General features: G+C 43.8%; 1 protein-coding gene across 3 annotated transcripts in view; it reads right to left on the reverse strand.

The window, feature by feature from the left end:
• Window positions 1-15306, reverse strand: part of btbd11b (BTB (POZ) domain containing 11b) — a 71664-nt gene that overhangs the window by 53877 nt on the left and 2481 nt on the right. Inside the window, exon 2 of one of the 3 annotated variants that reach the window (XM_073472034.1) lies at window positions 1111-1118. The exons of the other annotated variants lie outside the window; for them this stretch is intronic. Coding sequence (XP_073328135.1) covers window positions 1111-1118 — 8 coding nt within the window. The remainder of the gene's footprint in view (window positions 1-1110; window positions 1119-15306) is intronic. 3 annotated transcript variants of the gene reach the window in all.

The following is a 15306-nucleotide window of genomic DNA, read 5'->3' on the forward strand; positions in this document are numbered from 1 at the left end:
TCTGTCCCGGGTCCCTGAGCAGATCAAAATCATCCTCGCTATGTTCTCATTTTTCTCCCGCTGACAATCAGGCCTTGAGAGGCATGCCTCATGTGATAAGTCGGACGTGATTTATTTGCTTGAGTCTGCATCACAAAGAGGAGACATTTCAAATCTCTGCACACAAATTTCACAGCTCATGGTTCCCCAACTTCGATTATACATAAAATGACCCCCTCTGTCAAGCATCAATCTCCACATATTCACTCCTAACCTTCACAATGTCTGCCCTAAATAAGAATCTGGGTACAAGCAATTCTGTTATCCCTCAAATCAGAAATCCAATATGGCTTTTGATGGAAACAGATTGGAGGGGGCAGGTCAGCTCTCATCCCGCCAGAAAGAATATGCAAATGACTCGTATCTGTTTTGAATCCTGAATAGTAATCCCATGTCCATGGAGAAAATCAAATCCCGCCGCATCTTCAAACACCCTATCTCCTTGGCTGGTGCAAGTATATACTATGACATGAGAGCAGCGGCGCCTTGCTATCACTCATATCAGTCTTTGTGTGGCAGGAATTAGCCTCAGCCTCAGAGCAGCCGATAACATGACAGAGTTAAAGCGACGAGCAACCAAATGAAACGTGTCGTATCCTTGAATGAACTTGATTTCTCTGGTTTGAACATTGATGGACACAATTCAGTAAAAGGTCTCGTTGTTTTTAGACGTTTTCTTACATACTGTATCTTTAAAAATCTTGTGTCTACATGAGTAAACAATCACTGCAACTCTCTTTCTCTCTTCTAACTGTTGTAACTTTCCAGAGGTGACAGGAGGAATGCAGTCGGCCTCTTATCAGGCTGAATCTGACCTCATCATTTCGTCCATTAAAGCTGAAATCCGTCTGAAAATCAATGCTACAGCTTCGTAGTGCTCGCTCTGCACTTTGGATGACGGGAGGCGAAGAGCGACAGAGAGAGAGAGAGAGAGGAAGAGCGCTGCCTCTGATGCTCTGTATGAAATGTTGAATTTATTGTCTGTGTGGATTTAGTCACATCCTGAGGCTCCCTCTGTTACTCAACACCACCCTCAGCTGCAGCAGCTGCAACAGACACTGCGATGTCTACGTGATAATCTTTTTGCCCCCACAGGGCAGGTAACACTTGGGTCGACATCGCTTGCCGCCCAAAGGACCCCCTCTCTCTCTCTCTCTGTAATGTTTTATCAAACAGCCTGAAGTGGTAGGAGAGGGCAAAGGGCAGGGTCTCCATCTCAGCGCCCCTCAAACCCGATTTTACAGAGGAATCTGCCTTAAAACATCAGCCGGCAGACAGCTGCAGTCAGAAGGCATCATCAGTCAGGGGGAGAAAAAAGGCCCGACAACACTGGTGCTTAAAGAGAAGTAGGACAAGTTTTCTGCAAGGCCTTTAAGTTCAGCTCATTTCATGTGCAGTGATGATCAAAGGCCGTCAATGTATGATTAGTGGGAGCTGTGCTCACAGCGGGGTGCCGCTCAGAGAAGGCTGCAGAGGCAAAGTGGAGGTAGATGGGCAACAGGTAGTGCATGTTGCTGCGCTACAGGAGAGTTATTGTGTACCGTCTGACTACTGACAATCTGCCACGCTATAGTCTTACGACCACGATCGAGGTATATCAAAGAGGGAATGAGGTTTTCATCCATCACAGGTCGCCTGCCGGTCACGTCACCTGCAGCTATCAGTGACAGATCACCGACAAACAGACTCTAATTTGAAACTGATTGAAGTTTGAGCACAAACCAAACCCAGCTTCATCGTGGCATTCTTCTTCTCTCAAAGAGGATAATTGCTTCCCTTTGTATTGAACTGAAATACATAATTCACACACTTCAGCCTTGTTATTTTTGTTTCCCGGCTCTCTCCTGCAAACTGAAGCTTGTTTATAGTGCGCACTAATGCTATACTTCCTCTGCAGCTCAGACTGCTGAACATGTGTAGTGGGCAGTGGTGGAGGAAGTACTCTGATAGCAATACCACAATTTCAAATTGCTCCTTTACAAGTAAAAGCCCTGCATTCAAACATTTTAACAGTAAAATGTACTTTCAGATGGCGGCTGACTCGACCTAGAATAATGTTTCTTAAATATTTTGACGTTAAGTCAAAGATGTCTACGTATTGTGTACTGAAGTTAGCATGCTAACCAACCAACCCTATTTTTGGAATAGTATGAATTCAACAATTGATAATAACATTAATTATTAATTATATTATTGGATTATTATTATTACTGATGTATTAACATGTAAGCAGGACTTCGATGGAGGAGTTGGAACAAATTTTAACTCCTTTATCTGTTATAACACATCATATTTTAAGACGATGATGATGTTTTGTACAGAAAAATGTTCATTTATTCTTTCATTCATTCATTCATGTATTTTTTTCTGTATCTATTTTCAGGGACAATACACGCTGATCAACATCACGGGCCAGTGTTAGCAGAGAGGCTAATTTTCATCTGTTAGTTGTTAATAATGATATCTGTCAAATCATTGTAGGAGGGAATATTGTGTTGTAAAAGTGCCAAAAAGTGGAAATATTCTATTTAAGTACAAGTACCTTAACATTGCACTTATGTACAGTACTTGAGTAAATGCCCTGATGATCTCACATCATCAACATGTGATTACAAAGCTGAAAACGTCCTCTTTGTCCCGTGCTCATCACAGCCTGAAGCTTAAAGAAACATCTCTTTCCAGCTGTCGTCTTTTGACTAACCCAACCCCCCGCACACACCTCACCCATCAGTACTCGAGTGTACTGCTGCATCCTCTGTCATCCGTCCTTCTGACTGTACAGTCACTGTGGCAGCGCTGCTTTTAGGTGCCGCTTAGCCTACTTGGTTCAAGCCGCTGACAGGCAAGCAAATAGACCAAAATTGGATGGATGCAGCTTCCCTCGGCAGCAGAGGCGACCCTAATAGTTCACTTCAGATCTCGGCTGTGCCCCCTCTCATCCGTCACACACACTCACGCAGAAACAAATGTGCAGCCTCTTGTTTTCAAGCTTTCACTGCCAGTGTTCTTCACCTTGTTTTCATATCCGGCCTTCCATCTGCTTCTCTTCTCTCCCCCACTCACTCTCGCACTCTCAATAACTCAGTCCGTGTGATTGCACACAGCACACCGCACGTGCTCCTACAACAAAACACACCGTGGGAGAGCAGCAGAGGTTGAATTCATCATTTCATTCACTGTGTAAGTTTCGGCAGCTGTACAAAAGGTTACAACGGCAGAAATCTTGTTTTGCAATCAGTCATCATCACCTGGAGACAATCAATAATTTGTTTCCTGGCTGAGGAATGAGCCTGAATTTGACATTTTCAGACTTTCATTTCGTCCCTCGCTGGTGGGCTCGTTTCTCCTCTCAGAGATATTTGGTAAAGAAGGTTCATGATTGTTACGGGACATCAGCAGCGGGCTGGTGAATGAATCCTCTTCCACCCCAGAGATAAAGGTGTGATCTTTTTTTAATCAGATTCAGGCATTAACCTGAGATAAGTTTAATTTAGACTCGGATCTTTCCCTCGGACAAAGCAGGAGCCTACGGGTACCAACTGACATGACATGAAAAAGCTATTATTCCTTCCCTCTGGATGCAAAAAAATAAAAATAAACAACAGTGCCTCAAAAATGATTCAACTTCAGATGCTTGAATAAACAATATTCATGCAATGCATAGAATTCATGAGAGTTTCCCCGCTTCATGTATTTTTCAGCAGGTTGGGAGATTATCTGAAAGTGAACAGCCTTTCCTCCCAGCATGCAGTCAACTCATCCTCCCGGTGCTCTTCCTGTCCTTTAGAAAACAGACTTCCTGCTGCGAGCGGAGACCGTGTGGATCAGAGTCGTGTGGCCGAGCTGATGCAACACCATGCCAGGTATAAAAACTGACAGACACACCTGTTTCACCGGCAGCGTGTCATCCTCTCGACTCCTCTCCATCCTGTGAGTCACAGAGAGCTCTGAACTCCTGTCGGTCCAAACGAGACGGTGACTGAATTAAAAGACTTATCAGAGCAGGATGACGAGGCTGACTCATTTATAGTGGCCTTCATCACCATTGTACTGTGGCAGTGGTGTGGGTGTTTTCCTGGAAATTAGCTTTGGTTAATAAACAATGAACAAACATTGCTTTTAATGTTCACTGTTTCCCACTAATATGCAACGTGGGTCTCCATTAGACCTGAGAGGATTCTGACTGCGTTGGTCCAGTTTGAAATAAGTCAAAAACTAAATCGATTTTCAAATATCTTGACGATTGTTGGATGGATTTCCATGAAATTTGGTTCAGACATCCATGTTGACCAATAAGTTTGGTGATACTGCATCTGATCAAAGTTGTAATTTGTCCAGTGCTTTGTCTCATGACTCAATATATCTGCAAAAACTCATGACACCAGCCACAGCTGTAGCCTGCTTGTGCCAATTAGCAAGTATTAGCATGCTAACATGTTAAACTACGATGGTGAACAAGGTATAAACATTAAACTTGCGCACAAGAGACTTTTGTCGGAGAGCTGGTTAGCTTCCGGCTAACTTTCACAATGCAAGCTTATGGGAAAAAAGTCTTCCTGGGCCCCAGAGCATCACGTGATGTTGTAATTACACTGTTTGGCCACTATGCAAACATGTTCTTCAAGGCTGGCGCACGTCCTCGGTGGCTTCTGAGTCTTGTTTTTACATCAGCTCGTTTTCTTTTTCTTCTTCACCTCTTTTATTGATGCATCACCTTTAACAGCTCCTTTTCATGCCACCACTCTCTGACCAGTATTGGTCAAGTTTCTTGAAAAACACATGCACGTGTTTTGACTTTGATCGCTGTAACATGTTTCTGGAAGTACTAGTACTCTCTGAAATACATTTAGTTTCACCTTTGTGATTGTGGGTCCTCGTGCGTGGCCAGCAGAACATGATATATGACTAATATGGGGACCCAGTCATTACACACAGCTCTATAGTTAATCATTTTATACAGTTATGAATCAGGTATACAGAGAAATTTGAACAGATGACAACACTAGGGGGAAAAAAAATCTAAGTTTTAAAAAGTATATTTAACTTTCAGCACTTTTCCTCACTCACCCGTTCTCTAATCCTACTGACAGATATACTTTGAAAGGATGTAATTAATCTGCAATCATTACATAAGTATGTCATTACTGCTTTGAAGACTTAAATCCTCACAGTTACCCAACATATGTACCAAACAATGATCATTTCCTCTAAAGGAAAGGTTAGGGGGGGATGATGAATACAATCTGCAGCACTCTGATTAAATTACTGCAAGAACATATTTATCTTTGGGGTTTAAGGTACTTCACTGCTCTGGCTGCAATAACAAAATATACAGGGAAATGTCTGAGTGGTTTTTTTTTAAAGGGCAGAAGTTACAGTTGCTGCTTGCATCTGTCTTTTCACAGTGTGGTTGTTATTCTGCCAGCGATGCACTTTAAGAAAAGGGCTGGAAGTGAAGCAGGAGCTGGCATGTGTTAGTAATAAAAAATGTCACGAGCAAAATAGACATATACCTTCTACCGTGGCAATCTGTACCATATGCCGCTAGTTCAGCTGGGGGGTTGAGCAAACTCACTCAGTCGGAGTGAAGGACTGAGACGACGTCCAGCGTTCGACTGTTTAAGTGCAAAGTTTGAGGAACCAGATGTGGACCTGATGTTTAAAATGTTGATTGATACTCAGGCAAAGTCTTGATGTCGGGCACATTTCACATGGACTTTTCTCACATCACACACAGCTATAACTGCAGTTACAGATCTGTCATGGTTCAGACACACGTGTCCGTCCACGGTGTGAGCCCTGCCGAGGCTCCCCGGCGGCGGCGGGGGGGGGCCTTCCACGTCTGGATTGACAGAACTATTACAGCGCCGCCAGACACGTAGGACGGGACAAGGTTACCTCAACTCGGCACTTACTCTCCATCAAGGCGGTGGCAGGCTGTGGACTCATTATATCTGCAGTGAATAAGAAAAGCTGGACTGAAACAGACGGGAGGAAATGAAGAGGCAAGACAGAGAGAATGAGAGAAAAGAGAGTGTGGAGAACAAATAGATTTATATTCACATCTTGATTAGTTTTATTAAAATTATCTGGCTAATTCTTTTTCGGGTCACTAGCTCTGATTGAGGTGATTGCACAGCGGAAAATAGAAAAAGAGGAGCGGCGTACACACTTTACTGAAACATGCGTCGGTGTGTATATATATATATATATATGCAATGACACACACACGGTCCGAAGGTCAGCGCTCGGAGCTCTCATGGGAGGTAATGGGATACCGGTCCAGTGGAACAGAATGAGTAGTGCATCAGCAGATTCAACGCCTCCTATATTGCTACTGAGCCCCAGGATGTGCCTTTTTTTCACAAACAAGCTCATACGCTTCAAAAACAACCATTAAGATGACGTGAAGATGTGATCTGTTAAGCTTGTGTTAGCCACAGACCTTATTTCAGGCCTCGAAGCAGAAAAACACTAAAAAAAACCAACCCATTGAGGATTTAAGGAGCCGGAAGTGCAAACATTATAACTTATTTCCAGGTTTTGGGACTCCTTCCAGCAGCACGCTTACTAAAAGCTAAATGTGAACTACATTGGCAACATCTCCTCGTATTATTTCGACTTTTTGCTTTTACTTTTCACTGCCTTTCAGACATATGGAGGATTTGGACCCTTAATAGTGATTTAATTACAAAGACAAATCAACAGACCAAAATGCATCGTAGCAACAATATGACTCTAAACTGGATAAACTTGCTCTCTCGGCGTCGCTGACACTATCGGCTTCACCAACGATCACTTCACCTGCGAGTGAATAAAACAAGTCCAGACCCATTCAGGGGAAGATGTGTGAAACAGTCAATGAGTGTTTGTCTATGACGCAGACCGACAGAAATCTGGTCTGCTCAGGTGCTCAGGTTGGTGTGTTTCTGTGCAGTAATCTCAGATTTTCAGTCGTCACTTAACTCTGATCCAGAACCAGCGAGCAGCTTGTAAAGGATTCGGTAACGACACAACAGACTGCAGCAGCGATCAGCGCAAACTAGTGTATATATCCATATATCCAAGGATAATTATGTCCTCCAGTCAAAGTATATGTTTACTCCACGGGAAGGCTGGCATGTCAGAGGCAGAGTGTGTTTATATCTGTCACATGAACTATATCTGCTCTGTGTTTATACAGCTGATGAGTCTGCAGTCGTCATGTGCAGGAGGAAACATCGAGGGGTTCACGTTAGACTGAAATAATAAGAAGTAAAGCTCCACGTGATCACATCAGAAAATCCCAGCCGTGTTTGCACCCCTATAGCTTTACTGTACTGTATCCACGGATTAGCGAGGACCGCAGGAGAGTTGAACGCCGGCAGCTCAGAAGGCAAATAAGAGCACATTTTCTTCGCCCTGGCTGATTTTCTGTCAAAGGTTTAGGATGGCCGGTGATTCAGGCACGACGGGGATGAGCACTGATATTTTGAGAGGCTGTCGCTCGAGCCTGGAATAAATACCCCTCATCCTAAAAATGCTTTGTTAGTCTGTCAAGAATTAGACAAGATAATCAGCTACTCCCATGTCTGCCTGTTTAATATGGGGCTACAGTTAGCTTAGCTTAGCATAAAGACTAAAAGGAGGGGGAAACAGTTATTCGAAGGTGTCCAAAGTTAGCTAAATCCACCCAGCAGCACCTCTAAAGCTCACTAACTGTCAAATGTTATATCTCCTTTATTTCCTAAAGTCTCCTCTGGTTGCCTGGCAACCTAATGATGGCAACACGTTTCCAGGAAGTCCAAGAAAGGTCCCCAAAACAACCCCCCTGTAAAACATGGATTGTAATTTATTTTGTGGATTACACAAATACGATATAAAATGCTAATCAGTTAGCTCTAAAGCTGCTGCAAGGTGGATTGTGTTACCTCTGGACAGAGCCTGACTGGCTGTGTCAGGCCTATGCTAAGCTAAGCTAACTGTCTCTGGGCTGTAGCTTCATATTTAAAGGTGGTACTGATAGCATTCAGCCACAAAATGCTTCTACATCTTTCTAGAAGCTCTGTAGATGTTTAGTACAGATGAGAGATGGTCTCAGTCTTCTCATTTAACTCTTTGTGAAAACTATACACAGTAGTGAAAGTGGGAGTTTGCCAGTGGGCAGATAAGAAGCTCGTCTTCACACCGACTCCCAGCCCGACTGACAGGCTCTGTGTGGTGCTGGACCGCTGCTTGATTTAGGGAAATGATGTCTTGACATGACAGCGTTATCAGCTGAGGATTACCACACACACCCAGAGGAGGCTAACTGTCACCGCAGATTGTTTCCTCACAAGTAATGAACTTATCAGCGATGTTGCTGCCAGCTGGTCCTCCGACTGTCATCTTTGTGTTCCTGTGATTAAACAACAACAGGTGAGATGATGCAGGCGTAAACACATTAGCATATCGCTGCTGGTGGCGACTGATTTGCTGAAAACCTGCTTTGTTCAGAAACAGTCGGCAGGCGAGGTCGGTTCATAGTTCATCAACCGTGAATCGAGAGGTACCGCGACGCGTCCTGACACGCAGCTGTCTCTATCACACATATCGCTTTTCTCATGGTGACAACAACATTTCTTTGAATTTTTGCTGCGCTCACATCAAAGAGGAGAGAAAGCACAAAAGCCTGTTTACCAGTATCTTCTTCATAACTTCCAGCCAGACTGGCTGTTATTTAAACTGGATCATTTCCCTCCGTACAACAATAGGAGTTCAGGGCTGCAGAAACACAGCGCAGTAGATACTGATGCTTCAACAAGCTAATCCACTTGCTGGTACTTGTTTGCCCAGAGTCTTCTTCCTGCTATAATAAGAAGTCGGCATTGCTTGCCTGGGTCTCATCTGTCACCCACAGCTTCTCTTATGGATTTTCCTGTTTTGATCCTTGCCATCTGTGCTTCTTTCTCTCCCTCTGCTTTTCCTCCAAAGTTGACATCATGAACAATTCCTTCTTAGCTATGGCTTCACCAGATTTGGCTCCAAAGTGCACTGTTATTGTTAAAAACTATTCTGGTCTAGTATTTGGTATACTGAGAAAAGTTTCATTTTCTACCTGTGCGTTGGGACGACTCATCCCAGAAGATTTAGACCGGAGGGGAAAGAAATCTCTCCCAGGAATAATGCAGATAAAGCTCCCTCAATAATGTCACCATGACATAAAAAACTGCTGACAGTAAATAGAAAAGCTAAACACATTATGCAGAGTGATTTCAAAATAATAAGAGCACACACACTGGGTTGACATTGTCAGGGTTATAACGGAGTAAATCTCATTTCGGTGTAAAAGGTCAAGCATGAAAATGAGAAAAATCGACAAAATTAGTCGGAGCTGCAGGAGCTCTAGCCGGGTTTTCTCACTGCAATGCTTTTCTGCCTCGAAGAAATATCCATAAACATTAAGTCAAGTTGCAATATATTTTGTTGTTTTTCTGTTAAAGTCAGAAACAGGATGGTTACCCTGAAGGGCCGCTACAGTAATCCTCAACAGTCGGAGACTAATTCTGTATTTTTTTAGTCTGTTTCTTGTGAGTATTTTCACACAGCGGCCACTGACGCTCAGCTGTGGTGCCGCTTATCAATCATCATTATCATTTCACTGCTTCCAGATTGATCAGCGACTCAAAAGACAATGGAAAGTAAAAAAAAATCCGGAGGGACATTGCAGCATTTTACAAGGTAAAACAGCATATTTGATGACGCATTAGCTTCATCAACAGCTAACATGAGCATTCAACCACTTCCTAGCTAACATTGCTGTTTGATAGTGTTACATGATACGATAGGAAAAGCATAAATTAGTTCTCAAATATCAACCCATGTTTAACCCACATTTATTTAAGCCTGGAAGTGAAACACAAACAAATCTTCATTGTCCGATAACTTCGAATATGTCAGATTCTTTACGTTTCCCTACGAACACAGCAGCATAACGTTGTCCCAGCGTTCAAGCTTCCCCCCACAACGCCAGAGGAAAATGGCCATCGTGTGAATAGGGTCAATATGTATCAACAAACACAGCGCTGAGTGACAGCGTGCAACTGAAACTTTTCACACAATCCTCTGAGGTGCATCAGGTTGATTACAGGACGCCCGGTCTATCGCCGGCGCTGCCAGCTGGGCGTAGCCTCGACTGTATTCTGTCACCTGTCTCCTCTTAATCAACTGAAGTCAAGTTGGCCGGCGCTCCACCTCGCCGTACCAGACTCCACGTCACATCACGCATTCCTCATTCTTACTCCCAAACTCTCTGCGTATGTAGCTGCCTTATATGCCCGAGGGTACGCTGCTGTGTGAGGGTTTCCCTAGCACAGATATGTTATAGCTCACTCCCAGACATAATGGGGACTGGTCTCCACCGGTACAGAGTGGTACCGCTGCAGACCGCAGTCATTCCTGTCTGCCTGCCCGTCACCGCAGCATGTGTGCACCAGGCACCGACCTCGCACTTCAACGCCCGCTATTGGATAAGGAACAAAAGCACTGTGAATGGAATCGGACCTGCACTGCCTCAACCCCGTGAAGCGCAACTAAAACCACACAGAACTACCCAAAGGAAGAACAGTGTCACTGCTCGTATAGCATCCACATCCTAACCCCACAACAAGAGCCCCATTTGTTCTGGTTTTCACACATGAGGTCTGCGTCTGGGAAATTTACAGAAGTGAGGTCTCACTCTTGAAAGTTAAATGCTCATTGCTGGGTCAACCAGATTATATTCTGCTGCGAAAACATAAGGCCTTAAAAGGAAAATCACACCTCGGTTACACACTTCACACCATAAAGAGTGCCTTTTGACAAGACTCAGGGCGCACTCACACTTGGCCCAGTTACTCTGTACTGTACCAAAGCACAATTGTCCCTCCTCCCCCGTCCCCCGCTGGCCTGCACTCATATCGCTCCGGCTGCAACCGGGCCTGAGCACGGTTACCTCTTGTGCATACGTCATCAAGTCGTAGCCCGGTCGCAGCACAATGGAGAACATCACAGACAACATGACTGTAACTTTACTGACTTTTCTGTGGCTTATTTTGTGTTGTTTTGATCATAGACAGCAAGAAGAAGTCCACGTTGCACACCCTTGCTTGTGCTCGTGCATGAGCGACCGTACCGTGCCGAAGCACACCTCTTCCAACCGTGCCAGGGCCAGGATAGTGTACCGCGCCTGAGCCCGGTGTGAGGCTCGCCCTCAGAGAGGTGTGTTGTTTGTGCTGGAAAAAGACAGTGAAGAATGTTTTCCAGGAGAGGAAAAAGTAAGAGTGAAGAGAGAACAATACCACAGAGCAGCATCCCCAAGTTGTTTGAATTAGCTCGAATTACCCCCCGACAAGGGTTATATTTCACATGCTACTGGCAACAGCTCCACAAAGATGCAAACTGTGGCTGCATCGAATTTCTACTGAGGCTGCGACTGGTCGAGAAGAAGAAGAAGAATCTGTGATGATCGTTAAATGTCGATGCTAAATGAAAGTGAACCAAAATGGTATGTTGTCGACCAGAGCACCAAAGCAATGAGCTAAAGATGCTGCGAACAGCCTCCGTCTCCGTCCTCAGACCCTCTTTCAGTTTGGGAGAGAATCGATTTCACATGTATGTTTCATATGTAACTATTTATAGCAATTTACATATATTAACCACTTTTGTATTAGCCATCTGTCTGTCCGTCTCGCCTATACGAGCCTGTGGATGATTTGTTTAAGTTGTTTCATGCTGCTGTGCTGTGGATTTCTTTGCGAAGGACTTCTTGAGTGACTCGTCTTAGTGCCTCTCGCTTCTCCGCTAATGGAGAGCAATTAATGCTAACGTTAGCTAACTTAGAAATGGAGTCCACTATCATAGTTTGCTTATGTAGGTCATTTACAGGCATCGGTATTAAAATGAGAATGTGTCATAACAAGTTAAAGTTGTAGCTGCACTGGCAACATTTCAACATCAAGTCATGCATGTTTGTCCACCTGTAAAAAAAAAACACCACCATAAAACCAAACGGCCTGAAATGGCGATGTACCTTATGTTAACTTGTTTTAAATGTCTTTAGGGTAAAACTCGCTGTTAATTCTTTCAACACAACCGGCTCTGCCCAGACTTGAAAGTCATCTCACACCTCGAGTGTGATTACAAACTCGTCCTCGGGGTGGTACGTATCCCTGAGCGCTGGATATCACGTTCCACCAGACATTTTCTGTGACATGCACACGTCGTTAAAGGAAATCAAAGCATCTCTGTGTTCCCGTGTCTAGCGGGAGCCATAAGAAATATTCCACCGTATAGAGCAGTTTCCTGTTCTGACAGGATACCACCGCCGAAGAAGGGAAATCCAACACCCACCTGCAAATAACACTGAGTCAGACATGGGGAGAGGAGCCCCTGACATCTTGATGTATGTGTGTGTGAGAGTGTGTGTTTTGGGCTTGTGTGTGGGAGGCCTGCCATATGCTGGATGAGCCACTGCAGAACTGTGATGTGCAGTAGGTGCGAACAGACATTATAGCGCCGGGTAATTATGGATCCTGTGTTGAGGCCAGACACATCAATTCATGAGACGAACAAGAACAGGCTTTCTCCCCTTGTTCGTATAAATTGAACAACAAAGAAATAAAGCGATGCGTACCTGTATATAACATACAGCAAACAGTACCTGGACTGCTTTTCTATTACCGATGAGTCGTGAGGGTTGCACATGTTTGCATTCTTGCTGGGAGTTAAATGAGAAGACTGATACCACTCTCATACATGTACGGTTTAATTTATAGCTACAGCCAGCAGCTGTTAGCTTTTGCATTAGCAGGCCTTTGATTAGCCAGAAGCAGAAACTTCCTGAAATCTACTTATGTTATCACCGTGCAGTTGCCAGCCAACCAGCATGAGGTTTGAGGAAGTGACTGTTCCCGGCCAAGAAAATACAAAGTGTTGTTTTCATACTTCAGTTTTTGACATGACGTGCTAATTAGAGAGATTTAGATGTGCTGGAAGGTGGATTTTATGTTTGGTCAGGGCCAGGCAAGTTTTAATGCTAAGCTAAGCTAACCGGTAGCTGACTGTAGCTTTATAATTACTGTTAACTTGTACGAGTGGTTTCAATCTTCTCATCTTATTCACAAGAAATCTTTTCCCCAAAAGACAAAACCATTGCTTTAAAGGTGAGATGTGCAAGAATAAAGGCAAACAGGGTGCTGCATATCAGCATAGTAACCGCTAACTGCTGCAAACTGTGATAACTAGCTGCTGTTAGCCCTGCAGCTAGCAGTCCAAACTGGGACCATGGAAGACCAGCGGCTTTGGATCGGGACGAGCTGTGGCTAGCTGGTTAGCATGCTAACATCAGTAGATATCTCTGCAACACAGTACATAACTATCATGATGTCAAAACTGTTATTTGTTCACATCCTGTTGATAATTTGAGGCATTTTTTAAAAAAGTTTACAACTAAACTTCTTACATATTGCACCTTTAACCTTCTGTGAAAGAGACAATGCTGCCAAAATGATGCAGCTCATCACCAAGGTACCTGTTTAAAAGGTTAAAAAAGAAAAAACATACAACGCGGTCACTACCTCATTGAATCTGTGACAGCACAAAAAATGACATCAGCTTATGTGGAGGAGATGCAATAAGGATATTCATAAAGGCCTCCTGACAAAGCAGGGCTACCAGCGTTAGCATAATATGGAAAAATCACCTCAATTACTCCTACTTGGCAGAGAGAGACGGAGAGAATGGATGGAACGATACGGAGGTTCAATTTGGCAGGCAGCGGCTCGGCTAAGGTCAACCCACCCTCAGATTGACTGGCTGTTTGATTCTACTGTGAAGACAAGAAATAATGCGGCTGTGTCTCTGCCTTATCTGTCACTGCAGATAGAGGATATCTTGAGGTTTAGAGGTCCTGCGGTGTCACAGTAGGAAATGTGATGGAGGGCGAAATCTTCCATTATGTGGAAGTTCCTATAAATAATTTCAACCAGTCATCTTCTGACGCCTCCAACAGACGAGCGCCTGTTTTGTGTGTTAACCTTTCAGCCTTAAACCTGCAGTAATTGACTTTTCAGCCCCTTTCAGGGCAGCAGAAACAAACTGTGGACACAACACTGGAATATAATCACTTAAAGTTTATATGGTGAACTTAAGAGGGGGCAGTGTGCATCTTAAAATCTGATAAAATACTGTGTGTATCTGCAGTATTGTAGACTTAAAGTGAAACTCTGGCGAAAATGCAACCTTTTTTTGTTTTCGGGTCAAAATCAATTTCAGTGGCGTGCTAGGGGCAACATAACGGTAGCATCTAAATCGCTATTTTTAAAACACTAAGAAGACTCGACACAACGTGAAACTTTGCTCGTAGTATCACCAGGGTCTCTACACATGAACACGAGCATCGAGAACATTTGTGTACACAGAGTTTACTAAAAAGAAGGTTTTGAACAACTCACGCTAGCAGTAGCTTGCTCCGTTCGTCGACGTCCTGCCAGTCGAGAAGGTTTGAGAAGGTTCCTTCACAAAAAAAGCCGAGGTTGCATTTTGGCGAGAGTTTCACTTTAAGGCTGCATTAATTCATTTTGATTTTTGCCTCTCAGGGACAGCAGAGAGAAGCTGTGAATGAAACATTTTTGTGTAATTACCCTTTAAGTTGATATATCTGACACGTTAGCATGAATTGCCTATTTATGGAGCCACGTTTGCATTCAATCTGGAGCTGTGTTTGAGCTCACCTGACGAACAGGTACAATATTCATTGTTGGTTTGTTTTGGTCTCCTCCAGTCCCTTAAAGGTGCAATATGTAAGAACTGGCCAGCTTTTAAATTCATACTAGGGGGCAGCATATCACCAGAGTGACCGCTAAGTGCTGCTAACAATAGCTGCCGTCGGCTAGTTAGCTCAGTTAGCCATGCAGCTAACGGTTTGGACTGGGAGCTCAGCGACCAGGGGAGTGTTAAAGTTTACAGTGCTAGCACAGGAGCTTTGGACCAGGACGGGCCAAGGGTAGCTGGTTAGCACGCTAACATCAGTCGATATCTCTGAATAGCCCAACACATAAACATCATAATGTCAATACTGCTGTTTATTCACATTCTTTTGATTATTTGAGTTGATTTTTTGAATGTTTTCAACTTAAATCCATACATATTGCCGTTTTAAGGGAAACATTTATCTCTTTAGCTGCTAAATGCTTCACTATGTTCACCATCTAGCCAACAAGCTGATAAAATAGCTCGTTGTTAAGCGTTCGTTACAGTCAGAGAGTGGTA

Source organism: Pagrus major, chromosome 8 (assembly GCF_040436345.1).
Source record: "Pagrus major chromosome 8, Pma_NU_1.0".
Lineage (NCBI taxonomy): Eukaryota > Metazoa > Chordata > Actinopteri > Spariformes > Sparidae > Pagrus > Pagrus major.